Below are 16,451 nucleotides of genomic sequence, written 5' to 3'. Positions count from 1 at the left end.
AGGGACACTGCACTCTAGTCATAACCAGGTCAGCCTGGACTTCATGCTGGAGTTGTAGAGAAAGAAATGTTGGAGCCTGGACACATTTTGGGAGGTCAGAAGGGGTAAGGAAATGGAGGAATTGAAAGTTATCTCATTCCAAGTGCTTGAGTGGAAGGAGAGGTGGTGAGACCTCTGGCATGAATGGGTGGGAGGAATGGGGTTAGGAGGAATGTGAGGATTCAGTCTGTCCTACAAGAATGCTCTGTGCAGCTCAGCGTTGCCTACCTGCTCTCACTCCTGCTGTCTCCTGGAAACCCTCCAGGACATGGGCATCTCCGTGACAATGGGCACTGATCTGTGTCCTTGCTGGCCGGGGAGGGAGGAGGCCATTAGGGATGTGGGCATGGCTGCCCCGGGGGTGGCTGCTGGAGGGGCTGGGGACAGCTGCTTCCCATGACCACCCCTGTCAGCTTGGTGGACTTTGGCTTCTCTCTGCCAACCTATTGCCTTTCATCAGCTCCAAATCCAGTCATAAATTTTAAAATACATTGCAGCTCTCATACAGGAGCAACCCCATGCCACTCTTTCTACGTATTTCTAACTTATTTTCATAAAAATAACAAGTTTGCAGTGAGTGCTGGGGTTCAGGCACATGTGTAAGAGAACAGGTCTCATCTAAATGGATGCACACAAAACCCAGCTGTGAAGGTGCTACATCATTTAGAGTAGACATCCATTCTATGTGATGAGAGACAATCCAGACACTATGCTCACAGCTCTTTGTCGGTGTATGCTGGATGCTCAAAAGTTATGATTACTCAACAGAAAATAATGCAACTATTTCTAAGTGGTTCTTGATTCTGGGATGGGTGAAGGAAGCTCATTTACATTTAAATACTCTTAAGCTCCTGAAAGAGTTTGAATTTTTCATTACATTTGCAAAATAGCTTGTGCTTCTTTTCTGTGTCTCAAATAGCGGATGTAATTCACTTATTTACAACTGGCCCTTGTCGTTTCACTGCAAGGCTTCTCATTCAAGAGCTGATCCTCTCCATGTCGCTCCTCCTTCCCGAAGCTGGCCTCCTGTTTCAGAAGTCTACATGTTCTCATATTCAGCTGCGTCAGGCATTTCTGTAAACTCTTTCACCGAGCTATGGTATGTGAAAAACATCATAGATTTTCCTAGACCTTTCCAAGACCACCTTATCTCCATCACTTTTTCCTGTTTTGGTACTGCTTGTTGTAGACTGCAGAGTAGCAGCTTATGGGTGGAGTGTTTATCATGGTAGATCGTTTGTGAAAACTTGCTTAAAACTGATGTTTGGTTTTGCCAGGATGATTCTGTGCTAACAGTTTTGTATTATGAAAAGCATAGCTGACCTTTAAAGTCCAAAGGCCATATTTATGGATTACTCAGCCCGCTCTCGGTGCGGCTGCAGATTACAGTACGCAAACAAAAACCAAGGCATACTTCTCCCATGTAACTTTTTGAGAAAGCAGTATTTGCCTCTGGCATTCACCAAGGGAGCTTTTCCTTTGTGTGCAAGAGGAAAATGGGGCAGGCTACAATAAAAGGCATTGTTGGTCCCAGCATGCAAAGAATGATGATCCAAGAACAGAAATAATAGAAAAGTGTCGGGAAGGAATTTAGTTCACAAACATGTCAGGATAGCTTCAGGCTTACTCGAGTTTTGATTCAAGCTTCTCATTCCTCTTAAATTCTTTCCAGGCCAAAAGGGATTAAATAGTTGCTAATCTTCAATCATCCGGCGTTTCCCTGGGATCAGTGCTGGAGGATGGCCCTGCCGTGCCGTTTCAGCCTCCGGTTCCTTAATGACAGTAAACCCAGGGGAATCACAGGGTATGTATTCTTCTGCTATGATTAGCATCTGTCTCCTCAAATTCCGTCCCCGCAGGAGGGGCCTTCTTGCTTTTTGTCCCAGAGAGTCTCTGTCACAATAGTCAGCAAGTATGACTAAGCATTGCACCCAACATGAACATAGCAGGTTATAAGCTATTGTTTTTAAGGGGCTGGTTTCCAGACCAGTATATTGCCTGACAGCTGTGCCTACAAACCATTGCAAATAGGAGAAGAAAACTGGTCTTGCTGTGACGTACCTAGCCAGATAATGCCAGCCCTAGACGTAAAAAAAAAAAAATAAAAAAAAAAGTAACAATTTTTTCTTCTCTTACTAGTCCTATTGTGATGTTGTCCAACTGAACTGACAACAGAACAAAAATAATAATAAAACCTTCCCACATAGATGTTATTAATTTGTTTTCCTAAATTATTTTCTTTTTAATGAAGTCTCTGAAAAAGCTCAGAACATGTCTTTTTTTCCCCCCTCTGTCTCCATATTCCTACTGAAAACCCCTAGGGGCTAATGGCAGGCAAGAATTTGCGGTAACAGCTAAATGTAAAAGCTATGTAATTTACGTCCTGTGGCCCTATCAAATATAATTACAAACCATGTTCACAGCGCTGCAAATTACACAGCACGTCGCTAGTGCGGGCGACGGCACGCTGCCTGTTGTGATGGATGATCCCACACCTAGAATTGACTGGCAGCTTTTGTGAAATAGCAAGGCATCCCTTTTGTGCCTGGCTGATGAGGGACAGATGGCATTTTTCTCCTTCAAGGAGAGTTCCCATCAGGCTTTATTTGCTATAGTTTATGTGCATATGAATTATTTGTATTAAAAGAGAATGAATATTGGCAAACTAGAATGCATTGAGTTGAAGTGAAATTTTTAACTATTTCTTGCATCAACAACCGTACAGGCTATTCAACATTATTTTTTTTCTCTGATAATGGAGATCATTTTGATTAGCTCTAAGGCCCCCATGTGCTTCTCTGGCAGTGTAAATTCATTTATCCCTGCCTTTAAGGCCTCTCTGCTCTTCCAGAGCACTGCAGCAGAGGCTGAGTATAAATGGGAATCAAAGTGCTATCAAAGGGACCCAAAAAAAAAAGCATAAAGAGAGTTAATACTCTTTAATGTTCATAATACTCTCTTTAACCTTCCTCCTCCTTAGAAGCTCACATGCAATTTGGAAGGTTATGGGCGGCTCAAAGGGAATGACGAATTTCTTCTTACCCTTTCTTTTCTCCCTTGATGTATCCCATGGCTTATTTGTTCTTTGGTGAATATAGTTGAACCGTGTCCAGCTAATCTTGTGGCTTAATTAAGATAATCTAACCATTTTGTGCAAACATAAGGTGATTTATACAGCACAATGTCTTGGGCATTGTGGACTTGAGCTGTCAGGCTAAGTAGGATGCTCTTTTTAGAGCTTTTTAGAGTCCTTGCTCTTGGATCCACAGGTACTTAATGGGTTTTCCCACTTTAATTGATAATAAAGTGATAATCAAGATGATAAAATAAGAGGCCTGAGCTTTTAGTGGCCTTTTTTTCCTCAGTATGCTTTGCACAGCCTCCCTAATTGCATTAGATTTAGATCTGAATTATTGAAGGTTTCTGAAAAAACACGTATTTTGGTCAAGGGCAATTAGCGAGCTTGCACTGTTCAAGTTCAGCTGTCCATTAGTTACTTTTATTTATACAGCACCAAAAATGTGCCAGGAAAATTTAAGAAATTATAAAGTTCTATGAAAAACTTTTGCTATACTGTTCCTTAAAAGGGGAGTAAAACCTGCTCTTTCCCCTTAGAATCCCGACCTCCCTCAGTTCATAAAGGATGGATGAACACTGTAATGACAAAATACATAAAAGATAGGCTTTATTTTCCAAGAGAATCAGAAAAGTTCTTGCATGTCTGAGTGAAAGAGCTCTCTGCTCCGTTTTGAATGCTCTCAGTGGTGTGTGCAGATAATGAGGTGCCTGCCTGGCCGGTACCTGCTGGTGCATTGAGAGGTGGCACTGGTGGGTACAGGATCCCATGCACCATCAGTCGGTGTCACATCTCAGCCACCACCCCTGCATCTACAAATGCTGCTCCAGACATGCCCGGCGATGCCGAGCCCGAGGGGTGAGAGTGATGGCCCCAGAGGGTGTGGGGAAACGCGGTGCAAGAAACAAGCGGTCTACAGATAAGTAGGCATTTTCTTTATGGAAAATGCCCTGGGCTGTAAAATGGGAAGTGAAAATGGTTGAAAATGGAGTGGAAGAGGGAAGATGCCACCTGGAACGGTCTTATGTGAAAATCCCACAGGGGTTGGTGGCCACGGCGGAGCATCCTTCAGGCTTTGGGAGGATCGCTCACTGGTGGAGCCAGGTGCAAGCAAGGATTTTGGGTTTGTTTTCTTTTGTAAAAAAGAAACGTCAGGGCTAGCAACAGCAGCAGGCTTGACTGTAATGAGCTTAATGAATGTGGCGCAAGGGATGTTTCAGGTAGAAGGAGAACTGTGGGATTTCTTGTGTGGGTAATTACGACACTTGGCAGCTGGATAAGCTTTAATTGCCATCCAAAGCTCCTGATCTTGCCAAAGAACGAAGAGAGTGAAGAGAGCTATTGATTTCCATCTGGGCAAACAATTTACTTCTTAGTGCTCATCAGCCTGATGTGCATCTTCATTCCCTGTCACTGCTGTGTGCAAGCTAAAGCTGCTTTCATCGGCAGATTTCAGGTGGGGGTTCAGTTGAATGTGTGGCTAGAATTGCAAGGCGTTAATGGTAAAAACTGCCTTCCTTGCCACACTGTCGGTGCACAATGTGCTGTTACTTTTGGAAAATCTCCACATCTCTAGGTCCTTATATAAAGCGTCTCTTTGCTGTAGCGTCCAACCACCTACCAAAAATAAAATGGGCACAGAAGGAGCCTTCTTCTCTCTCTGCTCAACAGGAGCCAGGCAATGTTTATTTTATATGATGCATGTTTGTTTATAAATGTGGTGTTACTGAGCAGAGAACTAGATCAAAGAAGTGGATTTTGCATTTCACTTTGAAGACACAGATGTCCACAGTCAACATGATCTCTTTTGGGGGTGTCTTCCAAATTTTGTGGGCTAAATGCCACATTTCTGCCTTGTTGTTGACAGTTTCATTGTTGCAGGGGCACATAGCTGGTGCGGGTCATGATCTTGAAACAGAGACACAATGAGAAAACTCATATGCAGACAAAAAATGTAACAATTTAGTTGGAAAAAATATATATTTAGTGGTATTTTGGGAGGAAAATGAGAAGACAGAAAGAGGAGGTAGAGTTACCCTTGCAAAGCTATCAAAACCCCAAACTTCCTGCAATTTACAATATGCAAATAGCATCATTAGACACAAACAGATTTTTATACAACTAGTCAATCTAACATTGTTCCAGGGGTGTAGGACACTACGCAGTAAAAATAATCATGTTTAACAGTAAAAATTTGTTAGATGTACCCAATTCTAGGAAAATTATTCATACACTAAATGGGAAGAAACATAAACATGTACAGGGCTGGTTTTCCTTTTGCTCATGTTTTGATCTGGAGTGACTTTACTGGAATGACTCTGCACTGACAGCAATGATGGGGCGGAATCGGCCTCCAGATATCTAAATATTGAGCAAGTATGGTAGAGTTAAGTGACGGCTTATAAATTAAAATGAAAGCAGTACTTGACTAATGTCTCAAAAGTAATCATCTAAAAGTAATATTGCCTAATAAGTTTAATACTTTAAAAGTGGCTTTTCCTGACTTACCAGGAAAGAAATGCCTAACATGGATTAATATGCTCATTGATTAGTCTTACCTCAATTTTTTTTGTTTATCTTTGTTTAAGAAAGATATAACTGGATGCAATAGGATAAACAAAACAATTCCAAACTCAGAGGCCTTCTTGGAAACAGTGATTTATTTCCCGTTGACTTTTATAACTAATCCCATTAAAATAGCCTGTCGTGGAAAGCAAACCTTACATGCGGACAGGATAGTAGAGATAAAAAGGCAATTTGAGATCCATACTTGCCAAATTTAAAATAGGAAAATGATGCAATTGTGTTGTTTAGTTAGATCTTGAATTCCATCTTGTGCTATTAGAGTATTTTTAAATTCATGATGTCACTGCTGTGTTACTTTTGTGTGTATGGATATCTATCTCCCTTTCTAATCAGGAGATGACAGTATGCGTGGCAAAAGTCATCTGCTACCTCAGACAGCTGTTAAAATACAACAGTTATTGATATGTCCCCTTTGTTATTCCGTGTTGGGTTATACTCTCATTTTATAAGCAGAACAATTCTACTGTTTGTAACAAAATACTTCCCACATGACACTGTCTTGTCATCTTCACTGTTTCTGGAGAGATTTTGAGAAATGACTCATGGTGTGGTGTGCCCTATTTAGGATACTTCAGATACTGCTTTTTCCAAGCCTTTGACTCTCAGGTCTTGAAAGAAGGGTACACGTAAGTGGAAGTGCCTGAAACTATTACTTATCTTTAAAAATATGTCTTTCTCATGTGGGGAAAAAAAAAAAGCTTTTTCCTATTCTATTAAAAAAGTTGGTTTAAATTACTTGTAACTGAAAGGAATAAATAAGTATATAGTTCCATGCCTGTCATTAGTGTGTTAAAGTGAACAGATAATTACACTTCAGATCTATCTATACTGTCAAACTACAACTATAATAATTAAAAAATTACATTTTATCTAGGTGCACAATAAAAATTTCTTCCATCGCCACTCACTGTGCTCATTACCATATGGTATTTCTTCTCTGATCCTGAATGGAATAAGAATATGAGCATTTTGAGGCACTAGTCTATATGTATTTATAGCAGTAAGGAGTAGAACTGCCAAAATGCATGAAATATACTTTTCTGTTACTGCTTTCAGAGAAATCAATGAGAGAGCTATCTGCCTTCAGTGCCGATTTTGTCTGTGCAGTTACATTGTGAAATGCATAACTGGTCCTCTTCACTTGATTTCACAAACACATTTCAAACAGAACTGAATTTATGTGGTCAGCAAAGCTATTGGCAAGCAGATGCGCTATGTGAACTGACTTCTCCTAGCAGTTTGTTAAGACAACATTCATTCCTTTCAAATAACATGGCCGGCAGTGTTTGCACGTCTACCTAAAATTAAAGCAGTTGGGTTTCCACAAAATTTTAAGTTGCTATCAAATGTAGAAGGATAGAGATGTCGAAATATCATCAGATCAGACAGAAGCGTGAGCATCAGTGCGGAATATCTGCAGCACACCGCAAATAGTAATTTACAGGTCATCACAAGTCCTCAGGATTTCAGGGAAAAAAATATTGTAACCATCAGTTTCAAGACAACACAGGAACAGGCGAGTGAGATCTTTTACTGTGTAACTAGGCATAGTTACATAGAACTAAATGGGACGAGCTGATTTTTGGTAGAAATCCTGCTAATCGAGCAAAAGGATAGGAGGGTTTGTATTAAGGTTGTTGCTAACAGCAGTATTTCTTTGATCTACCCTTTTGCTCTTTGTGTTTGGAATATGCTGAGGTGCAAATCTTCATTTTGAGTTGTGCCGATCTGCGGGAGAATTCAGAGGGACCCGGTGAAACCCGAGCACTGGGCTGACAGCAGCTCCGTGAAGGTCAACAGGGAGAGCTGCAGAGATCTGCAAACGGGTGGACCTGTACAAAATAGGAACCAACTGACCAGGTGCCCAGCTGAAAAGGATCTGAGGGTTACTGTGGGCTTCAGGTTCACAATGTGCAACTGTGCAAACAGTGTACTGGGCTGCACAAGGGGAATCACGGCCAGCAAACAGGGAGAAATTTTTATCCCCCTCTACTTGATACTGGTGAGGCTGTACCTGCAATACTGTGTCCAGTCTGGGGCCCCCTGGTCAAGAGAGAGATTGAAAAACTGGAGATTGCCCTGCAGAGCACTACCAAGGTAATTGGAGGTCTGAAGCAGGTGACATGGAAGGAGAGATTTAGGGACCCAGGCTTGTTTAATTTGGAAAAGAGAAGTTTAAGAAGGAGCTGGTAGCAACCCATGGGTACTTGAAAGGCAAGCACAATGGAGACAAGTTCTTCTCAATAGATGCAGAGGGTAAACCAGGCAGAAGTTGTGCCTTGAGAGGTTTGACTTGCACATTAGGAAAAGTTTTTGTATACAAGGGTACAGGATCCTAACACTGAATTACCCAGAGATAGACTCTGATCTTACTGATGTTCAGAAAACAGACCTTGAATTCCCATGGATGCTCCAGCTCAGCTTTCCCTCAGAATCAAATGTTAGGTGGTATCAAGGGTGTCTCATCTCCTGCTGGTTTATCTGCTGACGGCAGTGCCTCCTGTGCTGCCTCCAGTCCTTGTCAAGTGCAGTGGCACTACTTGTTGGGGAAATTGTGGGGAGTAAGAGTTCTGTCCCTTTCTGTACTGCACCTTAACTGCTCCATTTCTCCATCCTTTTTCAGCTGGTTAGAGGTGTCCAGAAACTTCTTGGTTAAGTGATAAGGAACAGCACAACTTCAAACAGAACAAACTGATCACCTGCTGCCTCCTCAAGCCTTCCAACCGGTATCACTCCCTCGGTACTACCTGCTTCCTATGGAAGCACCTACATGTTGTTCCCCTGTGGAGGGGCAAACAGCTACCAGACATTTCCCTTTGAAGAAGAAAATATCATTTCACATCTACTCTGTGATGAATTACAGCAAGAGTTATTGCCACCAGCCTGGATACATTAATACTGAAGCTAATCCGTGTATCTTTTCATGTTTTATAGCTTCTTAACTCTGATGCTTAGGACAGCATATTAATAAACTTGGTTAAAAAGCCTATTGGAAATCTTTCACTTCCTTAGCTTAACTTGTGAAGTATTAATCTGCCTATCTGTCTCTAGCACTAATCTTAGTGCCAAGGAAGCTGGCAAAAGAACTGCTTGCCCTTTGCGGGCACTCAAGGGAAACCACAAAGTTGTTGACTCTTGTGCATACATATACCTATATAGATGTGTATCTATATCTCTCTCTCTCTCCATTCTCTTCATTGTGGCCACAAAACCTAATTCCACTTTAAAAAGTTTCAAGTAAATATACAGTTTCATAGTTGTACTTGCAAGTTATTGACTAAGTCAACACTAGAAATGCACCAAGCATTTACAAATCAAGGCAAAAGATGCCTATGTGATAAGAAGGGCTGGAGATTCATTCTCAGGCAGCTGGGTCCTGGAAGGAGTGGGAAATGCAAACTAAGAAAAGCAAGAAATGCTACAGCCAAATGTCAATGCATCTCACTGCTGAGCTTGCAAGGGCTTTTTAGGCAATGAAAGGGAAGGACAGCCTGCCACACCTGTGGGGTGCTGCCAACTGGTCAGCTGGCTCCATAGAACTGGGGAATGGAGACTTAGGATAAACATTAAAAAGCAACTCAAGTTACACTGCAAAGGGCTTGGGTTCTTTGGAAAATATTAACCTGCATCAGTCAGCGTTTTGAAGCTTTTGCTTTTTTAGGGAATAAAGGTATATATAGCTTTTGACTTGAAGGGGAGAAAAAACTCCAGCATGTGCATTATTCCTCTTGTATCAGTGCAGCCCAGTTTAGCAGCCACAATTTACCAAAGACTTTATCCCCCGTTTCCCTCAGGCAGCCTTTTTTTGCTGCCCACAGGGGCACCAGCCGCATCTGATGCAGCAACTGGTTTTGGATTCATGAGACCCATTAAACAACAGCTGTGTAAGTGCGAATGGCGTGAGCCACCTTCCCTCTTCTACTGCTGGAGCTGATGCTTTCTTGCCAAGCTGATAAAATAGCACACTTTATTAAAAATGCTGTCTGATAGCAGGAAAAGTCTTGTCCAATTTTCCCAGGGCAGCCACAACAAGAACAATTTGCAAAGCACTTATGCTAATGCTGGCTCCTCTTTCTGTCCTGGCCAGCATAGTATTTCTGGCCTATTTCTGGGAAGTATGTCCATCAGGGAAACAAATGGTGTCTCTCTACGCTTTTCTGTAAGAGACGTCAACTATTGTAATTCAGCATAAATTTCCACAGAGTACTAATCTCATTTTTTAGTCATGGACACCAGAACTTGTGGTATCCAACCCATGCTTCAACAAGTGACTTTTCTCCTGCAGGGAAAAAAGGGCAAAAGTGGATGTAAGGCATGGTGAGGGGGAGGAGACAGGAGCACAGGAGGTAAAGTCAGAATCCTGCAGCTCTCTCGCCAATGATCTGCTTGCTCAGCCAAGTGAATCCAAAAGTTGATCCTGGTTGTACTAGTGTAACCCATTGTAACAAAAAACGTGGGAAGACTATAAATGTGAGGAATGCCCTGCGCCTCGGCGTGTTGTTCAGGCTCCTTGGTGCCATGTGTCACGGCAACAATGCTGCCAAAGCCGACTTGTAAAGAATCACCCTTTGACAGCTTTGTCTCCCAACAACTGCGTAGCCGTCAGCTCATGGGAATTCCTCCTTCTCTGGAGGATGCGAAATGCCAGCTGAGAAAACGCCCAGTTCATTATCCCATAGCAGACAAAATAAATATTGTGTTTCCCCTGAACCAGCTATATATAGAATTAATCTGACCCTGGTAAGACTCTCAGAGATAGCTCGGGTTCAACTCAGGCAAGGGAAAAGGCTGCTCCCCAGAAGGATTTCTCTACAGCCTGGCAGATGCACTGTTGATTTACACCATCCAGAAGAGGTTGGTCTCCTCTTCCAGGAGTGATCTGTCACATAAAGAATAGATGGTGGACTAAATCTCTTCGGCATTTGGAAAACAGAGCTTGTCGATGCAGTGGGGTGAAGTTAAGTGAAGTGACTTGTTGCCTAATGTCTTTAGCTCCTCTAAATGAGGAGCCCAGACACTTAATTGTTTAGTAAAAATACTGCTTGACTGAATCACTGTGGTTTTTTGTATTGCAGGACTAGAGCAGAAATTTAAAACTTCTGTCAACTATCTGGGTGAAAACCCCTTGGGGTCATTTTTCATTTATCTAAATAATGATTAAAGTAACATTTTTCTCTTCTGTGGGTGTGAGTAACACCTGATCCCTGTATCGTTACTGAGAGAATGACCCATTGATTGTAATGGGAGGTTTTCTTGCAGAGCAGTGTTTGCTTCTATTAATAACGGCGTTTGGCTGTGCAGTAGTTGCACGGTTTTCTATTGAGGTGAAGAAATCGTTCAAATTTTTATTTGTTTTAAAAAGTGAAACTCTGAGTCTCTCCACTTTCTGGTGTGGGTTCCCACCACCACAGCAGGACATGCTGGTGACCGAATGACTCAGTCACCACCTTGTCCTGGCTTTTCACTGTCTCAAGTTTCAAGTAGCATTTCGTTAATAGCGTGAGAGATGTCCACTAAGGCTTTAGAGCCAGTGGTGGTGTTCCAGCATCTGCCAGCAATGGGAAGTGTGTTCAGACTTTGCAGCCATCTAGCACACCCGAGCAATCGCCCCATGTGGTAGGGGTTTGTATTTGGCTGTGATCCAAAGTCTCCTTTGTCACGGTCACACAAACTGTCCAACAGCAGTGACCAGCCATGGCCTGCAGTCACCTAGTGGTGCACATAAAGGTTGTGCGTTTGGTACTGGGGACATCAGACTCATCATTACATAGCTGTTTTCACTAAAATTATCAACCGTTTTCAGTGTAAAAATGAGAATAGCATCATAGGACTGGAAGGGACCTCTTCTCATCCATCCTTCTTCCCCAGCTCTGGCTTTATGCTCCTGGCAGATATTTCTTTAACTCCTTAAAAATACCTCTTCTGGAAGCTGCACGTCCTGCCCAGGCAATCTTTTTCTCTGCTCCTTATTGTTAGAAAGCTTTCTGTACTTTTCCTTGCAATAATTTAAGTCTGTTACTTCCCTTCTACTTTGTGGAAATTATTCCCTTCATCTTTGTGGCATCTTTTTTCCATAGCTGCAGACTGCTCTCAAGTCACAGCTGTAAAAAAAAAATAAATAAAAATTGTATCGATATGCTGCCGGTGAATTTGTCAAATGAATGAAATTTCATTTTGTGTATTGATGACCTTTCTGTCATAACTTTTAAACCATATCTCCATTTTCAAGATCTGTTCCTTTCTCCTGAAAGGGAATGCGCTATTCACATATGCTTCCTCAAGTACATTTTGCAAAGCAATTTTCATCTCACTGTCACTGCCAGCAGATGACTCTGTGCAGTGCCAGTCACAAAACACCTGGAGTTGCATCCTTTTCTGTATTTTCTGTATGAAGCGTTTTCTTCTTTCTAAATACATCTTTCTGTGATGCTGCTTAAGCAGTCTGCAGTCTGTCTTCTGTTACAAGCATGGTTTTCATCATTCTGCATGAATTCTGTAGTGTGACACAGCTTTTTTCTTTGCTGGGGGGCAGCTTTGCTCTTTTACACTAGTTGCTCCAGTTGGACAAAATTACAGGAAAATATTGGATATAGAGCAAGGTAGACAATAAATACTGTGTCAATGGCTGTAACTGACCCATTTTGTATTACTGCATATGATGAATTTTAACACCACTCCTGCAAGACTGTGAACGCATTCTATTATGTACTGTTAATTTGTGAGTAAACTGATATTTTGTTAATCTTATTATAAATATGCACAATTTTGCTCTGGCTGCATCTATTCCTAGATTTGTAATGATGCCTTTCTGTTCAACATAAATAATAGAACAATCACAATCAGCAAACAGATCTTCATTTGTATTTAAACTGCACCATTTTATACATGTATGGGAATACAGATGACTTTTTCCTTACTGTAGTCGTTACTAAATAACTAATGCTTTGTATTTCCGAAACACATTGTATCCATAGCATACCGTTATCTCATACCACTGCATCTCATAAAGAGATCCCCCTTCCTTCAGCCTTGTCTCCCAAAATGTGGAAAGGTATTGAGAAGCTGTCAGTGGTGATATCTGGCCAGCTCCCAAGGAGCAGCTGTGGCCACCTGCGGTCAGCCTGGGCAGGTGACAATGTCTCTGGGGCAAACCTCACTGTCCTAAACTATCATGTGTGTACAAGGCGACTGTGTGGCATCACCTCACATCTCATATTCCTGTAATCTCGGTGAGATCTAAAAATTGCCATTGCTTATAAATTCATGTTTAAGGATGTCAAAAAAATCTGTATTGACTAGAACTTTCCAATCTGTTGGCTGCAAGAGCAACTCAACTATTTTTCAATACCTTTTCAGATAAGAACCCTGACAATTTTTTAAATTACAGAAGGGTACTAGCTCTTTTTCTTCTGGCTAAAAGTCCCACCACCAAAAGGCAAACCAAAGTGTGCTAACGGCCATGTCCCAAATCTGTAATAATGACTTTAATGACTGTGGAAGGATCACACTTCATACCAGAGAAGGTAAAATACCATTTGTAGCAATTTCTCAAGAACTTGAAATGTCCTATGTGATAACAATGCAATTACCTGTCCATTTGTTTTAAGGAGAATAATATTGGCACATGATTCAGTGAATGACAGTTATTGGCACCTCTGCACGTTAAGTAAAGGCAGCCTTTACCATACCAGATATTTGGAGAACATGTGGAAAACGAAGATGAAGATCTACTCGGCCACTATTTGGAAACCACACTTTGAAATTTCCTTCGTGCTAGTCATTAATCATATTCCCAACTGCTGAACATGTACTGATGTCTGTGACAGGATGGCCAAGGCAGCTGCCCGGGTTTCACCTGAGCACCGAAGGGGGAAGACGCAGCTGTGGGCTGGTGGGGTCCCCTCCATGACCAGAGGGACACTCGGCAGAGCCTTGCAGGTAAAAGAAGAGCTGGAAGGAAAATTCATATTCCTCCTCTCTTCCCGTCTGCTCTGGTGGGGAGAGATCTCGGAGGTCTCCTTGGCTGTCCCTGGGAGGGCGGCAGCAGGAGCGGCCCAACCCAGGGTAGTGCTGTGGGCATCTCCCATGGCGTGAGGTCTGGCCCAAAGCCACGTTCACCTCCTGCCTGGATGCCAGAGGTGAGCGCCAGAAAGGGCCAGCCCTCGTCTGGTATAACCTCCAGTCAGGATAAAACCTGAGGAAAATGAAAAAAGGGGAAGTAAGGGTTTCTTTTGAGGGGAAAGGTGGAAAACGTTCATTGTTTCAGCCCCTGAGGCAGAGGTGGAGCAAAACTGGTACCTCTTCTGGACCACAGAAGGGGAAATTTGTCAGCATGAAGGAGTGGAAGAAGGTGGACACGCTCTGCCGGTGAGCGGCCCTGAGGAAAGCCATGATGAGGGATTAGGGAGTGTCTGGGCTTATTTCCTTTGGAGCTGCCTTTGTCACGAGATATTCTTCCTTTGGCTGCGTGGATGAACTGCTCGGCCTCTCGCTTCGCTGCTGGAGAGGCAGTGGGCGGCCAGCCCCATGGCATCCTCGGGCTGGAGGGGCAGGCAACCTTCCCCCCTGCCCATGCCGCGCACAGAAATGGGGGCAGGCGCGGGTGTTCGAATTCTGCCAGCACAGCCCTGCGTTTACACAGAACTACGTGAAACCACCACGGCAAACCACGCTGCCCCCCGGGCCACGCTGTGGTACCCGGAGCCCCACAGCAGGCACAGGGAGCCCCAGTGGGAAGGCCTGGGAGAAGCGCCGGGGCCGCCCCACGGAGGGCCGAGGCCCCGAGGCCGTGCCCCTCAGGGGACGCTCCCGGCCCCTCAGGGCTCAGCGGGCGGGGCCGCCGCTCCCTCCCGCCGCACAGGTAAGCGGCGCCCGGCGGGGGCACCGGCCAATGGCGCGGCCGGGCCGCCGCCGCCAGCCAATGGGAGCGCGCTTGGCGGCGGCCCCATGGAAATGTGCCTGGTGGGGAGCCAATGGGGCGCGGCCGGGCCGCGGGCGGCGCTTTATCAGCTGCCAGGGCTGGCGGCGGTGGCGGCCGCCCGTCCCCCGCTCGCTCCCGCCCTCCTCCTTCCCCGCCGTCCCCGCCGCGCAGCATGGCCGGGCTGGGCGGCGGCCCCGGCGCCTTCGGGCGCTGCACGCACGCCGTGGTGCGGGCGCTGCCCGAGTCGCTGTGCCGGCAGGCGCTGCGCAGCACGGCGGGGCCCGAGGTGGACTTCGCCCGTGCGGAGCGGGAGCACCAGCTGTATGTGGGCGTGCTGCGGGGCAAGCTGGGGCTGCAGGTGCTGGAGCTGCCGGCCGACGAGAGCCTCCCCGACTGCGTCTTCGTGGAGGATGCGGCCGTGGTCTGCGAGGAGACGGCGCTCCTCACCCGCCCGGGCGCGCCCAGCCGCAGGAAGGAGGTACGGCGCGGTAACGGAGCGGGGCGGCGGGGGCCGGGCCGGGCTGGGGCCGGGGAGGGGTGCCCGTGCCGTGCAGGTGGGCTGGGGCGGCCGCGCCGTCGGGCGTGTCCCCGGGCCCGCCCCGGCGGGAGCAGTGTGGGGGGCGGCGGCGGCAGGCATCGCTCACGGAGCGGCAGCCGCCCTCCGCGGTGGGACTGGCGCGGTGGGCCCTGGGCAGCGGCTCCGGCCGCCTCGGGAGAGCCCGGCTTATCGGGGAGCGGTGTCCTCCTGCTTCGGAGAGCGAGTGTGAGCTGTGACTCATCCCTTCTGGGAGTGGGGGCTCCCGGTGAACTTGCCCTACTCGGGCCGGATGGGCAGTGGGCTGTGCGGGGCCGTGTCCCTGCTGCAGCCCTGCCTGGCCCCAACCCCGCTTTTGGACACGTTCAACCTGAGTTGGGTGCTAGGCGGTGTGTTGCCGATTCCTACGGTAACTGTACCCGCTGGGTGTTGGCTTTGGTGTGCTCGGTGTTAGCCTGGGTGCCCTTGAACCTGGTGTCACCTTCCCTGTGTGACCACTGCAGGCTGTGTGGGCTGGAGGTGTATGGATGTACAGGGGACACCGGCTGTCTCTCTGGAGTGTGATGTGAAGGATGCGCAGCCGCAGAAGCCTTACTTTAGATATTCTTAGGACTTCTTAAATACGTTCAGCTCATTCATAAACTAGTTCATCTGGCAGTGCATGCATAGAAGTGCCACCCAGTGATCTCCTCAATGAGTTGTGAGTAGCAAATTAAACAAACCTTACCTTATTTGAAGCTGCAGAATTACTACACAGGCAACCTGCCTTCCTGTAAGGATGTTTTAACACAACCTTCTTCCAGTTCCCATCTCCTCTGTGGTACCATTGCTTGTCTTGTGATACACAAGCACCTACTGCTGTGTTGGTGGGACAGGGCTGGGCCGCTAGCTCTAGTATACCAGTAGCTACTCTTGGCTGATAAACGCAATGGATGAGTGTCTCCACTTGGTATGTTTGCTGTAGTGCCCTTCTTTTAACAATAACAAAGTTTACTTGAATTTCGTCCAACAGTGTAACAGTCTGAGATACCACATATGTGCGTTTCCTTGTGCATACCCATGTGTATTTACTCTTGGAAGCACATCTGAATGCTCTTAAAGGTGACAGCATCAGAGTGAAGTGTGTTTGCCACATGGAGCTCTCAGAAGCTGCTATTTCTCAGCCAAAGTCTGAGTTTTCACTGGTCCTTCCCATGACTCACTGGTATGTAGCTATGTGACTCCTGTTGTCATTTGCACAGTATCTCAGTTATTGCACTTCGTGCAAATTCAATAACTGGGATATTTCTCCTGAA

The 16,451-nt window shown here is 45.3% G+C and overlaps 1 protein-coding gene and 1 long non-coding RNA gene across 3 annotated transcripts in view; both read left to right on the top strand.

Moving 5' to 3' along the window:
* The first annotated feature begins 965 nt into the window (after nt 1-965).
* LOC106886414 lies at nt 966-8,813 on the top strand. Its single transcript, XR_001411654.1, has 3 exons — nt 966-1,138; nt 1,712-1,843; nt 8,325-8,813. It is a non-coding gene; the product is annotated as an uncharacterized LOC106886414 (long non-coding RNA).
* A 5,909-nt stretch (nt 8,814-14,722) lies between these two features.
* Nucleotides 14,723-16,451, top strand: part of DDAH1 (dimethylarginine dimethylaminohydrolase 1) — a 69,498-nt gene continuing 67,769 nt past the window's right edge. For both annotated transcript variants that reach the window (XM_014939353.1, XM_014939352.1), the window contains exon 1: nt 14,723-15,099. In XM_014939353.1, coding sequence (XP_014794839.1) covers nt 14,794-15,099 — 306 coding nt within the window. In that variant the 5' untranslated portion in view covers nt 14,723-14,793. The remainder of the gene's footprint in view (nt 15,100-16,451) is intronic.

Source organism: Calidris pugnax, unplaced genomic scaffold (genome assembly GCF_001431845.1).
Source record: "Calidris pugnax isolate Ruff unplaced genomic scaffold, ASM143184v1 scaffold18, whole genome shotgun sequence".
NCBI classification, from domain to species: Eukaryota; Metazoa; Chordata; class Aves; order Charadriiformes; family Scolopacidae; genus Calidris; species Calidris pugnax.
This window is presented reverse-complemented; position numbering and strand designations above follow the sequence as displayed.